We start from the raw sequence: 13,082 nt of genomic DNA, 5'->3' as shown, positions 1-13,082 counted from the left end.
TCCTCGAAACAGGAGCCGAATGCGCGCCATGCAAGGACGTTTTGCAGTTTTGTCGTCTTTTAGAATTATTTCACAGCGTAGGATACATAAAATATCACTTTTGAACGCAAATTACCTCCGCCAAAATCATTGAAAGACAGGCAAAATAAGATATAAAACAACAAGAAAAAAGCCCAAATTCTTAAAAAAAAAACAATTTTAGGCACCTTAAAGCACCTAAAGATTGAACTTTAACACATGAAATTTACAATTCTAAGCAATTTAAATTACTCACCTCATGAAAACCGCGGTCTTGCCATAATTGCCGCAGATTCCTGTAATTTCTAGATGTCGCCAAGACAGTCACAGCTGATTTTGACACTTTTCAGCTTTGACATCAATCAGAAACAAACATGGCGACCTTGTGGTACATGTTTGTTTGTTTCTGTTGGTGGTCTTTAGTAAATAGTGATGTTTTACAAGAAAATTTATCGAACAAATCAGAATCTCATTCTTCCGAAATCTCGGCAGTGTTAAATCACCTGAATTCGTCTCCTTTCAAGGTGTACAACTACAACAAAGCAACCCTCCTAAATGCGCAGACAAAGGTATAATTTTAGCCATGATTTCAGCTTGTTTATATTAATATACGCGATAAAGTAGGTTATTGATAGCGCTATTACGCCTCTTTTAATTTTTAGGCTGATATCATCGAATTAATTCTCGACATAGATGTGGATTGCATCAACAAGTACCCCAATGTGCCCTGCGGCGAAAAAGTCGTCACTTGTCACGCCTTCGTCAGGAATACGCCTGAAGAAGGCAGCAAGGTGCTCACTGATGTCAATTGCAAACCTAAACCTGAGATTATCGTTGATGAGCCAGTGTATGACTCACCAACAAACCCAACCGAAGTGAACACAAATGAACCAACACCTGTAAAGCTTGTTTACATTTGTGTTTTTTCCTAATTCGGTAATTACAGATTGTGTTAAGCAACGAAGCTGTTTCGTCTGAAGTGGGCGAGCATTTCGTCGCGGTCAGGAAAGACTCAGTTCCTTGTTTAGGCTGCCCCTTTGACCTCAACACAAATGCGGAAGGCGTGGATGAACTAATTGACGTAGCTTTAGAGCACATTCAGACGGAACGTGCCAAAAAACATGCGCTGGTCAAAGTACTCAGATTACAACAACAAGTAAATAACCTCATTTGCCATAATTCATTGAAATCACTCTTAACCGTCGTAGGTTGTAACTGGAGTTAAATATATCCTGACGGCGGAATTCGCGCCCACACTTTGCGAAAAAAGTGCAAACCTTGACGCGTCTTCATGCCCAAGAGACACAAATGCAGAAACAACAATTTGCGAGATCACCTACTTGCATAAACCTTGGATAAGTAAAGCCAAACACGTGATCAAAAATAATTGTACCGTTTCGCAAGAATACGTCAGGCCCGATATTAGGAAGTCTGATATAAGTAATGAAATTGATGTTAGCGGTAAACGTACTAAACTAATTGACTCTCCCAATTTTGATAAAATGGCAGAAAACGGGGCTATTGACGAAATGACACCCTCGCGGTTAGCGGATTTGGAGTCACAAATAATCGTTGATGTGGAGCCTGAAATCGGAGCGCCCTCCACTGCGGAGTCACACCCTCAGGTAGAGAGCAAACTTGAGTTTGATTTATTTCAAACACCTGAAAGTCTGACGGTGTCTGAAGATCCCGCATTTACGGCGGGTGTTACCGTGGAGGAGCCTGCGCCCACTGAAGAACATGTTTCGAGGTTGAAACGTGACGAAAGTTCAGAAGAAACTAAGAAAGATTCTTCAAGTGAATCAGTCGAAACGGCAGCAAACCAAACCAAAGCTACGAAAACCAGCAGCTCTGAGGAAAATTCAAGTGAGGAGGTTTTAAGACCAAAGAGAGCAATCCGTCAGTTGGAGAAAATCTCGCCTGATGAGAAAGGCTTGGTGAAGAATTTGGCCGACTTTGCCGCCAATGCGCTAGACAGCATTGACGATGATAACAACAAACGAATAATTTTGCAAATTTTGGGGGCGAAAAAAATGGTCGGGGACGATGGGGTTTATTATCACATTATCATGCGGATGGGAGTCTCGCGTTGCTTGGAGGATAGCCCAATCAATCCGTACGAAAATTGCAAGGACAAGCTTTTCGAAAATTATACGAAAATTTGCAAAGTCCAGGTTTACGTGAACGATGATTTTGGTAGCAAAAAAGTGGTAAAGTCCCAATGTCAGAACATAAAACGCGATAAAAATGACAACAATCGCACGAATTACAGTCGCTATAAGCGAGATGGCTTAGGGGCCCCGAATCGCATTGATAAAAATAGCGAGAAAATTCGACAATTTGTCAAAGAAGGGATTAACGGTTTTAATGCCAATTACAATAGTAAAAATAACAAAGTGAAGCCAGTTGAAGTGGTTTCAGCAACAACCCAAGTCGTTGCAGGGACACTTTACAAAATCACGACGAAAATTTCCGAATCTGATTGTTCTAAAAACGATAATAAAGATTTAGATGATTGTAATATTCTTGAAGGGGCTTCGCCAAAAACATGCGAGTTGGAGGTGTGGGAGAAACTGTGGGAGAATTTCAGACAATTCACAATAAAGTGTGAAGGGGACGAACAAAGTATTAAATTTCAAACAAGCCCTAAAAATAGAGCTAAGCGTCAAGCTCCCGGCGGAGAGTCACCGGTGACCAAAGACAACGAGTACGTTGTTAAGTATTTGGAAGCGGCTTTAAACCAACTCGATTCTGAATCTCCACACGAGAATAAGTTTAAAGTCCACGAGTTTATTTCTGCCACCTCGCAAACCGTCTCGGGTCACATTTATCGAATCAAAACGAAAGTAGTACTTTCCGATTGTAAAAAAACTGCTTCGACCGAGAGAGGTCAATGTGGGACCCTCAAAGATGCGAAACCCAAAACTTGCAAATTTGAGGTTTTTGAACAAACTTGGGTTCCTAACAGCCGTCGAATTAAAACTGACTGTGACAAGGAGAGGAGAAAAAGGAAAACGTTGGACGGTGGAATAACGGAAGTCGATAAAGACGACGATGAAGTGAAAACATTTGTTCGTGAAGGTTTACTCAATTTGAATACTCATTTGACTACAAGTAATAAAGTCAAGCCTGTAGAAGTGGTTTCTGCTTCAGTTCAAGTTGTGGCAGGGTCTTTGCATAGGATTAAAGTGAAAATATCAGAGTCGGATTGTTCCAGGAACGATCAGAAAGACTTCGAACAGTGTAATGTACTTGAGGGGGCTTCCCCGAAATTGTGTGAGATGGAGGTTTGGGATAAACCATGGGAGGACTTCAGGAGGTACACTATAAAGTGTGAAGGCGAGAATAAGAAACACCAGTTTACGTTAAATCCAAACAAGCGAACTAAGCGTCAAGTTCCCAGGGGAGAATCACCAGTGGCGAAAGACAATGAATACGTCATTAAATATCTGGAGGCTGCTTTAAATCAACTTGATGCTGAATCTGAACACGAAAATAAGTTTAAAGTCCATGAGTTTATTTCAGCAACATCGCAGATTGTCTCCGGTCACATTTATCGCATCAATGCGAAAGTGATACTTTCCGATTGTAAAAAAACAGTTTCGACCGAGAGAGGCCAGTGTGGTACTCTCAAAGACGCCAAACCCAAAACTTGCAAATTTGAAGTGTTTGAACAACTTTGGGTACCTAATAGTCGTCAAATTAAAACCGATTGCCACAAAGAGAGAAGAAAAAGGCAAACATTGCCAGGTGGAATAAAGGAAGTCGATAAAAACAACGATGAAGTGAAAACATTTGTACATGAAGGTTTACTCAATTTGAATACTCATTTGACTACAAGTAACAAAGTCAAGCCTGTAGAAGTGGTTTCTGCTTCAGTTCAAGTTGTGGCAGGGTCTTTGCATAGGATTAAAGTGAAAATATCAGAGTCGGATTGTTCCAGGAACGATCAGAAAGACTTCGAACAGTGTAATGTACTCGAAGGAGCTTCCCCGAAGTTGTGTGAGATGGAGGTTTGGGATAAACCATGGGAGGACTTCAGGAGGTACACTATAAAGTGTGAAGGCGAAAATAAGAAACATCAGTTTACGTTAAATCCAAACAAGCGAACTAAGCGTCAAGTTCGGGGGGGAGAATCACCAGTGGCGAAAGACAACGAATACGTCATTAAATATCTGGAGGCTGCTTTAAATCAACTTGATGCTGAATCTGAACACGAAAATAAGTTTAAAGTCCATGAGTTTATTTCAGCAACATCGCAGATTGTCTCCGGCCACATTTATCGCATCAAAGCGAAAGTAATACTTTCCGATTGTAAAAAATCAATTTCGACTGAAAGAGGCCAGTGTGGTACTCTCAAAGACGCCAAACCCAAAACTTGCAAATTTGAAGTGTTTGAACAGCTTTGGGTACCTAATAGTCGTCAAATTAAAACCGAGTGTGACGGTAAAAGAGTAAAAAGGCAAAGGAGCGAAAAACCACACTCCGTAAGGAGTAAGAGGCAGTCAATACCTGGTGGAGCAACCGAAATTGATAAAAAAAGCGATAAAGTCAAGCAATACGTCCGTGAAAGCTTAACTCACTTAAACACTCAACTGACTTCCAGCAATAAGGTCAAGCCTGTGGAAGTACTTTCTGCCACGAGTCAAGTCGTTGCAGGAACAATCCATAGAATCAAAGTAAAAATATCCGAATCTGATTGTTCTAAAGACGATGAAAAAGACTTCGATGAGTGTAACATCCGCGAAGGTGCTTCCCCGAAAATATGCGAAGTAAAGGTTTGGGATAAGCCGTGGCAGAATTTCCGACAGTACAATATAACCTGCGAGGGTGAGGATCACCACTACACATTCGAAACAAAACCCGGAAAAACAAAACGCAGTGCCGAGTTGGACAATTTATTGGGTTGCGACGACCGAGAATACCATTTATCCCTCTTCACTGACTTCCTCAAAAAATACAACAAGAAATATCACAAGAAAGAATACAAATACAGATTTAATGTATTTGTACAAAACTTGATGCAAATCAGGGTATTGAATACCTTTGAACAGGGGACGGCAACGTATGGAATTACGAGGTTTGCGGATATGACTCAAAAAGAGTTTTCGCGGAGTTTGGGTTTGCGTACGGATTTGAGGAACGAGAATGAGACTCCGTTCGCACAAGCTAAAATTCCCAATATTGAACTTCCGAAGGAGTTTGATTGGCGAAAGAAAAATGTCGTGACGGAGGTCAAGAATCAGGAACAGTGTGGAAGTTGCTGGGCGTTTAGCGTCACGGGAAATGTGGAAGGGCAGTATGCTTTGAGACACGGGAAGTTGTTGGAGTTTTCCGAACAGGAGTTGGTGGACTGTGATACGGATGACCAAGGGTGTAATGGAGGGTTGATGGACACCGCTTACAGGTTGGTTGAACAACAATCAAAAGTTTTTTTCACCAAAAACGCGATTGTTTAATGAAATTTATCGGGCGTTTAAACACTAATTACAGAATGTAACTAGAAATGTTTTGGTCCGTTATCTTATTTTAATAACGTACTTGTTTGTTTTCTTTGCGATTGGCAATTTCCAAATATGTTTGTTATAGTGATATAATGTTGAAAAAAAGATAAAATGTGTGCTCCAGATCGATTGAGAAAATCGGTGGCTTGGAGACAGAGCAGGACTACCCCTACGACGCCGAGGACGAAAAATGCCATTTCAATCGAACCTTAGCCCGCGTCCAGGTCACTGGGGCCCTCAACATCAGCCACAACGAGACCGATATGGCCAAGTGGTTGGTGGCCAATGGCCCCATTTCCATCGCCATCAATGCCAACGCTATGCAGTTTTACATGGGCGGGGTGTCCCATCCATTCAAGTTTTTGTGTAGTCCGAAAAACCTTGACCACGGGGTTTTAATAGTGGGTTACGGTGTACACAGTGAGTATCATTTAAGGTTTAATAAATTCGGTATTGACGATCTTGCGTTAGATTATCCACTCTTCAAGAAGAGTCTTCCGTATTGGATCGTCAAAAACTCGTGGGGGACAGGATGGGGCGAACAAGGTTACTATAGAGTTTACAGGGGGGACGGTACGTGTGGTTTGAACCAGACTCCCTCCAGTGCCATAGTAGCTTAAAGCTCAAACATATCGCAACTGAACAAATGTGATATTTTTCAATGTCTGTACTTGCAACAACTTAATTATGGCGGACGTGTAAATAAACTACAAACACCGCCGTGATATTTTATTGCGTAAAGCTCTCTCCAGTAATTTTTAGTGATTTATTCAAGCTTTAGTGCTTTTTAATTTCTTTGTTATATATTTTATACTAGACAAATTTATTAACACTTGTTACTACTCAGTGATTTCTAGTTGTTTTATATCCTTAGTGTAATAAACAGTTTATATGTGATTTTTTTTACTAATAGTTCTGTAGTTTTAGAAGTAGGCACTTAATTTTACGAGCTTCATAAGCCACAGTTTCTTTACCGTTAGGTGTTTCGTTTTCGTCAGATAGACTTGGGTAGGCAGTTGTTCGAATTGTCTTGCCATGTACTAGATTAATGGAATTATTTTAATATATTTCGTCTTGAGTAGTTACTTACACTCGCAGTTTTCCAAAAATGAAATACACTCTTGAATAACAGAGTCTCGCAATACTATCATATGTTTCGCTACGTTTTCAATAAGACTGAGGAAACATCGTTTGGTGTAGTACCAAGTATCGGTACCCAACTTTCGATACGGTTCTAGCGACTTCATAACCCGTGATATTCCGAATTCGTAATTTCCTTTTGAACAATACAGAGTACTAAAAATTATATTTTACAAACAAGTAATTACAATTACTGTCTCACCCAATAACAAGGTTAACAATACAGTGGTGGAAATACTTCTTTTCGGGTTCTTCAATCGCCATTTGATCCTCCTCTTTCTCAATTTTTCGCATCAGTTCTTCGGCTTCCTCATTTTGTGAGGTCATTATGTACGAAACGCACAAATTTGCAAGTACAATTGGGTTCACATTCAAAATCTAAAACCCCAAAATTGCCCATTGTTAACTGACTACGAAAATACCTCCGAATAACTCTTTTTGACCAAAGGTTCATAAAACCCGGTCGCTTCTTTGAATTTATTCTCCTGCATGAAGAGAACATGTGCAACGTTCAACCTCCAGATATCATTATCATTACAAAACTCAACACTTTTCCGGAATATTTTCTCAACTTGTTGGTAATTCTCCAAGTCCCAGTATATCTTCGCTTGTGCCATCAAAACCGGTATATACCGGTCCAGACATTCCTCATACTCCATTACTGTTTTTTTGACCATCTCTGTATCATTCCGGTTGCGGTGTTCTTGCACCTGTTTTGTCAATTTTCTCAATAGTTCTGTATGACGACTCGCCAGTTCGTCCAATTTTTGATACGCTTCACTAGGTGATGTTTGTTGCGTGATAATCGCATCAAGGAAGTCGTACAAATACTGCAATTATTTTAGTAGAAAAAAAACAAGAATGAGGGTACCAACAGTAGTTAAATATTTGTAGGTCAGGTCTGCGTTTTCGGCCAAAATATCGGCTGCCAAATCGTAGTATTCGTGTTGACAATAGAGTAATAAAAGATTAGCGAAAGTCTCAGGCGGGAAGGGGTTTTGCTGAAGCAGAAACTGCAATTTTTCGAAACCTTCAGTCGGGTTTTGCTCGAAATTCATCAGAGCTTGGTTGTGTAAAGTCACAGCGTCGAGTTCGTACTCGGCCCTCGGGGGCATGTCAGTTAGAGCTTCACGAGCTGCGTCCACTGCAAAATAATTTTTTAGTGACTACAATTAGAATGACAAAAAATTACTATTTTTGAGCTGATATTCGATCGCAGCTTTGAGATTAAAAGCCTCAGTCAGGGCTGTTTCATGTAAGGTAAACGTGTTACCCACCGAACGCACTTCAATGCCTTCTGTTTGCATGCCGATGCTTAGTTCAGGGTGGTCTCGTATCCCGCGTTCGATTATATCGGCTAGAAATGCAAGAAAATAAAGTGAGAATGTATATTAAGGGGCGGTACCGCAATATTTGAGTGCCGGGCCGTATTCTTTCAACCTGTAATAACACAAAGCGATGTTATAGCCCAGATAGGGTTTGAAGCCCTGGTTTTGCAACGCCGTGAGAAATTTAGCTAGGGCTTCTTCGTAATTTTCGTCCTGAAACTTCCTTTAAGTTCCATATTAATCTCCAAACTTTATAAACCTTATAGAGCAAACACCCGAGATTCACTTCCTTGTCTGGATCTTCGTTCGGGCACGCATTTACTAAATTCTTCGCCGATAAAACGTCCTCCTGACTGTACTTAATAGCAGCTTGGAGTTTGGTAACTTGTCCTTTATATTCCGGATCTTCGACAATCTTTTTCGTTACTTGGAATGACTCGTCGTAGAGACATGCTTGATACAATGATTGCGCATAATACAACTTGTAATCGTTATTTTCCGGATACATTTGTGTAAGCTCTTCGTAATAACTGGCCGCATTATTAAAGTCTTGAATGTAGAAGTAACAATAGGCCAACAATGAGAGTCCGGCTCTGGTTGAATTCGACTCAGGGATACCATGCAGGATTTTGATAGCATCAGGAAAGCGGTTGTCTTTTATCTGGAATTGCACGCTCAAAAGGGGGCTAAGGGTTTAACGAGGGATTTACCAGAGTGTAGACAGTTTTCGTAAAATCCCCGTCTTTGATAACGTTGGCGGAAAACATTTCTCTAGCTGGCAAGAATTTGTATACAAAATGTTGCCATGGCTACAAAAATATGATGGTGTGAGAAAAATGATTTGATGGTGAAAGTAAATATTTTGCACAGAAGTTACTATCTCTACGATAAAAGATTGTTTGTTGAATTTGCATAATTTATTATCAATACATTTTTTTCAGATTAAATTTTGAAATTTTGGACACGTGTAGCCAACCTAACAAAAATAAAAAACTACCCCCAAGTTTAATACCTTTATGGCTTTGATGATAAGTAAATAATTATCATAAAGTAAAAATGAGTAAGTTCACCTAAATTTACAACGAAAGTGCGTCGGAAGCGGCGCCAGGTGTTTAAACAAATAGGGAATTCCCTATTTTCCACAATAGTTGGTATCACAATTGATGCCTCCAAAAACCAGTCACATGTCATTTGAATTCGGTGGAGTTTGGTCACGTCAGTGGCTGGCTGTTATCGATTGACCCCAAGGGCGTATTCCCTGCTCCATTATTTGCCCAATTAGGCCCTAATTGCTCCATAATGGAAGGCAACAAGTTGGAGCTATCAGAGAAGCCAAGCGCCGACCCGCCGGCCACTTACAAGGCAATACCTGAAGCTGACATGGAAGGTATGTTAATTGCATCATACTCGCTCTTTTAAAAATAAAACAAGTCTGCTATTTTCAGAGGACGCCGTTACTCGACCCAAAAGCCTAGTGAAACCGAACGCAGCCAGTCCGGAGGCCGACGGCGCGGACGAGAAGATGCTGCCGAAGGAGGAAGTGGCCGATGCTAAGATTTCGCCCAACGAGAAGCAAAACGGCGATGCGAAACTGGACATTGGTGAGTTCAATTAAAATTTGTATTGCGTCACGCGAAATTAACACTTCAGGCGACCTCAAGACCGCGTTTGTGGGCCTCACCAAAGAGGAGTTGATGAAGTACGCCAACGACCCGTTTTGGGTGCGTTTGCGCTGGTTTTTGTTCATCACGTTTTGGATCTTGTGGGGGTTGATGCTTCTGGGGGCTGTTATGATCATTCTGGCCGCTCCTAAGTGTAACCCCCCACCACCGAGGACTTGGTAAATAGACGACCGTTTCTCGCCAAACAAACTTACGTAATTTTGGCCATTAGGTGGGAGAAAGGTCCTCTAGTTGAGCTGAAGGATGATGCAAGTGAAGAAACAATCAAGAAAGTTAAGGAATTGGGAGTTACAGGAGTTATAATTTCATGGCCTGAAAATGCTTATTCTGAGTTTAGTGAAGATCATGAATTGATCAAGTCATTCAAGCAGTTCAAGGAAAAGGAAATAAATGTGGTTGTGGAACTTGAACCTAGTGCATCCCCTTTGGTTTGGTTCAATAAATCTGAAAGTAGGGATCCTCTATTCAGTGAATTTTATATTTGGCGTCAACCTAAAGAGGCTAGTAATGGAGGGGAGCCAACACCCCCAAATAACTGGGTAAGTTTGCGGAATTTCTCTAATTGTATTGACTAACTTTTTTTAAATAGCTCTCAGTAAGGAATGTCTCATCGTGGAAATACTCTCCAAATCGCAAAGAATTTTATTATGCACCAATGGATAAGCCCCACCTTAATTTCTACAACCCTAGAGTTGTTGAAAAATTCTCTGAAGTTATTAAAAAGTTCCTAAATTATGGCGCAGGCGGGATTAGGCTTAAAGGAGCTCCCTACCTATTGGTGGATCCAAACTTTGAAGACGAACCAATTAAAATCCCAAATCCCACTGGAGATGGTTTCAAAGAACACAGTTTTTACACGCACCCAAAGACTAAAAATGTGATGCAATTGGGGCCACTATTAAAACAGTGGAGATTTATTGTTAAAAACATGACAGAAAATGGGCCATTTATGGTAGCTGAACATTTAAGCAATATCGAAGCTTACAAGGTCAACAGCTCATTTGTTGTTGATCTGCCTCTTCAATCGCATTTATTGAATAAACCAAGTGTTAACATCACCGATGTTGTTCACGTTTTAAATACGACATTTAATGCTGATAATATCACTTGGCCGTTATGGAAAGTCAACGCTTCGAGTGAGTGGGATCTTGTCACTTATTTGTTACCCGGGACGCCACTGGTGATGTTGGAATCGGAAAACAACAAGGAGTTGTTGAAGATACGAAATTCACCTTCTATTATGAGAGGTTCCTTCTCCTCGCATTTACTCAACAATAAGACTGTGTTTGCATTTACAAGGTAAATAAAACGTGTTAATTTCAAAACTAACATTAAATTAAAACATTTTTACTTGCTAACGTGGAATAGGGGGAGGTATGTTAACGTAACCATTTTTCCAAACTGTTGTTGTTAACAGTGGTAGTGTATAACTATTTTTTTTAGGGTAACTGCTGGTAACCCTGGAATATTGGTCGCCTTAAACCCCTCGGACAATCGCACGGTGGTCGACTTCCCTGCCCATATCAAAGGTCTGTCAGAAGATGTGACTGTTCAGCTGTTTAGCGCTAATTACAGCGAACCAAATGTAGCAGTCAGTGTAAAACATGACGCACATTCTGTGCCTATTTCGCCAAAATCAGCAATTGTAATGTCATATGTACCGCCATCTAAATAAACCTGCAATTATTTGAATATAAAGGCATTCCATTGTCTTGCTTTTATACTTTGTGTTGAACAGTAAATATATTTCAAAACGCAGCATTATGTAGTGGTTTCAATTCTCCAGTATTACAAAAATTTACAGTAAAAGTCAATTTATTTTGAACAACGGTTACGTAATACATGTATGAATGAATTCGATAATTAAAAATAATACACACACACTTAATATCCTATCGTGTAGTTGCTAAAGAGCAGACTTTATTCAAATTATCCCTCAAAGTCTCCAACTGTCGTTTGGTTTCAAGATCAAGTTCTGGGATTTGAGAGACGCGTAAACCTCTCTGGGGCTGAATCGAGAAAAGACGGCCATCCTCAAGGGGAATGTTGATGTTGGCCACATTGTCAGTCACTACATTTCCTGTAAGCAGAGGACTTCCTTGGAGCGATAGGGCGACTTCTCCTTGCTTGGGTCGGCGCAAAAGTACTTGCGGTGTGTTGGGTTTTACCTATCGCAACAACGTTAATTTTTCCACAATAAAAACCGTATTTTTACCTTTGGTGTTACTGTGCCATAGCTGTTGGCAGGAACTCTCTGTGCTGGGGTTTTATACACCTCTGTTACGTTTTTAGTGCGAAGTGATTGAGATCTTGAGATGCGAGTCGTTTTTGGTACTCTATTTTTTGTTCTTGACTGCCTACCACCTGAAGTACTTTTACTACTTTCAGCTGTAAGGTACCCTAGCAAGCCCCAACCCCAATTAGATGAATGTCATGATACCGGTTTTAGTCACATATTAAAAATTATAAGAAACATTTAAATTCATGAGTGTTAGTAATGACAAGAAAAATAAAATTAATTTATTGAGTAAAGGATGGAAAGTCAAGCATTTAAGCTTTTGTGCAGTGTAGCTTACCTTCATCATCACCAAAAGAATTACTTTTGGTAAGTTTACTTTTCGTCACTGTCATTGTTCGTGTTGCATCCATTAACTGAGTAACAGAACCACCGACGGTGCTATCCCCAGACCAGCCAGGAGGCCGTTCCATCTACATTTTTTTCATAATGAATTATTATTACAATAAAATATTTTCTACATTACCAACTCCCCCATAGTCTTATTAGCAAGATTTCTGGGAATAGAAAGCTTCGTTTTCTTCAAATCGGCCTTAAACTGCATCTTGAAATTCTCTATCTGTTGTTTAAATGTGGAAGGGATGCTCTTTACTGAAATTTTAAACTACAGCAACGAGTACAGACACCGGCAAAGACTACTAACGCATTTTCCCCATCGGACCTGTTTTTGACACCAATTCCTTAATTCGTCCGGCTTCTTCATTCCGCTCCTTTTTAACAACTTTCGTTCGAGGCATCTGTAAGTTAATTAAAAAATATAGGTGATTGTAAATATGAGATAGCATTTTTTGCAGACGCTTGACCAGTTCTTGTTTGCTTGTTACAAACCTTTGCGTTATAATAAAAAGCACTCGCTTACGTTAGATAGACTTTATGTGAGTTAACTAATTAGGTTGTGATATTTATAACACAATATTATTAACTAAAACTGAGTTTCAAGCACAACAGGCACAAGTCTACACTAACGAACTAACTGACATTTAAAAATCTTGAAGTTGTCGCCAACCTAACGCAATGTCCCTGGAAATAATTTAAATGTAACTTTTTTCATATGTACGTGTAGGTATTTACATGCCACAGTTACGCTTCTATTTTTTGGGTCAGTTACGATGTA

The 13,082-nt window shown here is 40.1% G+C and overlaps 4 protein-coding genes across 7 annotated transcripts; 2 read left to right on the top strand and 2 right to left on the bottom strand.

Annotated features, from left to right (window-relative positions):
* The first annotated feature begins 363 nt into the window (after positions 1-363).
* Positions 364-6,419, top strand: LOC662417 (cystatin). Of its 2 annotated transcripts, XM_008197435.3 has the most exons (7): positions 364-587; positions 681-917; positions 965-1,174; positions 1,227-1,458; positions 1,528-5,425; positions 5,647-5,942; positions 5,994-6,419. In XM_008197435.3, the coding sequence occupies exons 1-7, from the start codon at positions 393-395 to the stop codon at positions 6,140-6,142; spliced, it is 5,217 nt and encodes a 1,738-aa protein (XP_008195657.1). In that variant the 5' UTR covers positions 364-392; the 3' UTR covers positions 6,143-6,419. The 2 variants fall into 2 exon arrangements, with proteins under 2 accessions (XP_008195657.1, XP_008195656.1); XM_008197434.3 differs by having other exon boundaries at positions 1,227-5,425.
* Ttc30 (Tetratricopeptide repeat domain 30) lies at positions 6,238-8,891 on the bottom strand. The gene is made up of 9 exons (XM_015981624.2): positions 8,701-8,891; positions 8,250-8,651; positions 8,068-8,203; positions 7,855-8,019; positions 7,538-7,806; positions 7,085-7,492; positions 6,865-7,040; positions 6,613-6,818; positions 6,238-6,562 (listed from the first exon to the last, which is right to left on the bottom strand). Exons 1-9 carry the CDS (start codon positions 8,755-8,757, stop codon positions 6,429-6,431), a joined length of 1,953 nt encoding a protein of 650 aa, XP_015837110.1. The 5' UTR covers positions 8,758-8,891; the 3' UTR covers positions 6,238-6,428.
* Positions 8,892-9,140: 249 nt separating this feature from the next.
* On the top strand, positions 9,141-11,436 carry CD98hc (CD98 heavy chain). Its single transcript, XM_968579.5, has 6 exons — positions 9,141-9,377; positions 9,436-9,591; positions 9,641-9,830; positions 9,884-10,211; positions 10,262-10,971; positions 11,116-11,436. Exons 1-6 carry the CDS (start codon positions 9,290-9,292, stop codon positions 11,345-11,347), a joined length of 1,704 nt encoding a protein of 567 aa, XP_973672.1. The 5' UTR covers positions 9,141-9,289; the 3' UTR covers positions 11,348-11,436.
* Positions 11,437-11,469: 33 nt separating this feature from the next.
* Positions 11,470-12,984, bottom strand: borr (borealin-related). Of its 3 annotated transcripts, none has more exons than XM_008197442.2 (6): positions 12,828-12,984; positions 12,612-12,705; positions 12,435-12,559; positions 12,249-12,381; positions 11,888-12,072; positions 11,470-11,840 (listed from the first exon to the last, which is right to left on the bottom strand). In XM_008197442.2, the coding sequence occupies exons 2-6, from the start codon at positions 12,703-12,705 to the stop codon at positions 11,565-11,567; spliced, it is 813 nt and encodes a 270-aa protein (XP_008195664.1). In that variant the 5' UTR covers positions 12,828-12,984; the 3' UTR covers positions 11,470-11,564. The 3 variants fall into 3 exon arrangements, with proteins under 3 accessions (XP_008195664.1, XP_015837115.1, XP_008195663.1); XM_015981629.2 differs by having other exon boundaries at positions 11,888-12,036; positions 12,797-12,969; XM_008197441.2 differs by having other exon boundaries at positions 12,797-12,968.
* Positions 12,985-13,082: the final 98 nt, after the last annotated feature.

Source organism: Tribolium castaneum, chromosome 3, assembly GCF_031307605.1.
Source record: "Tribolium castaneum strain GA2 chromosome 3, icTriCast1.1, whole genome shotgun sequence".
Taxonomy (NCBI): Eukaryota; Metazoa; Arthropoda; class Insecta; order Coleoptera; family Tenebrionidae; genus Tribolium; species Tribolium castaneum.
This window is presented reverse-complemented; position numbering and strand designations above follow the sequence as displayed.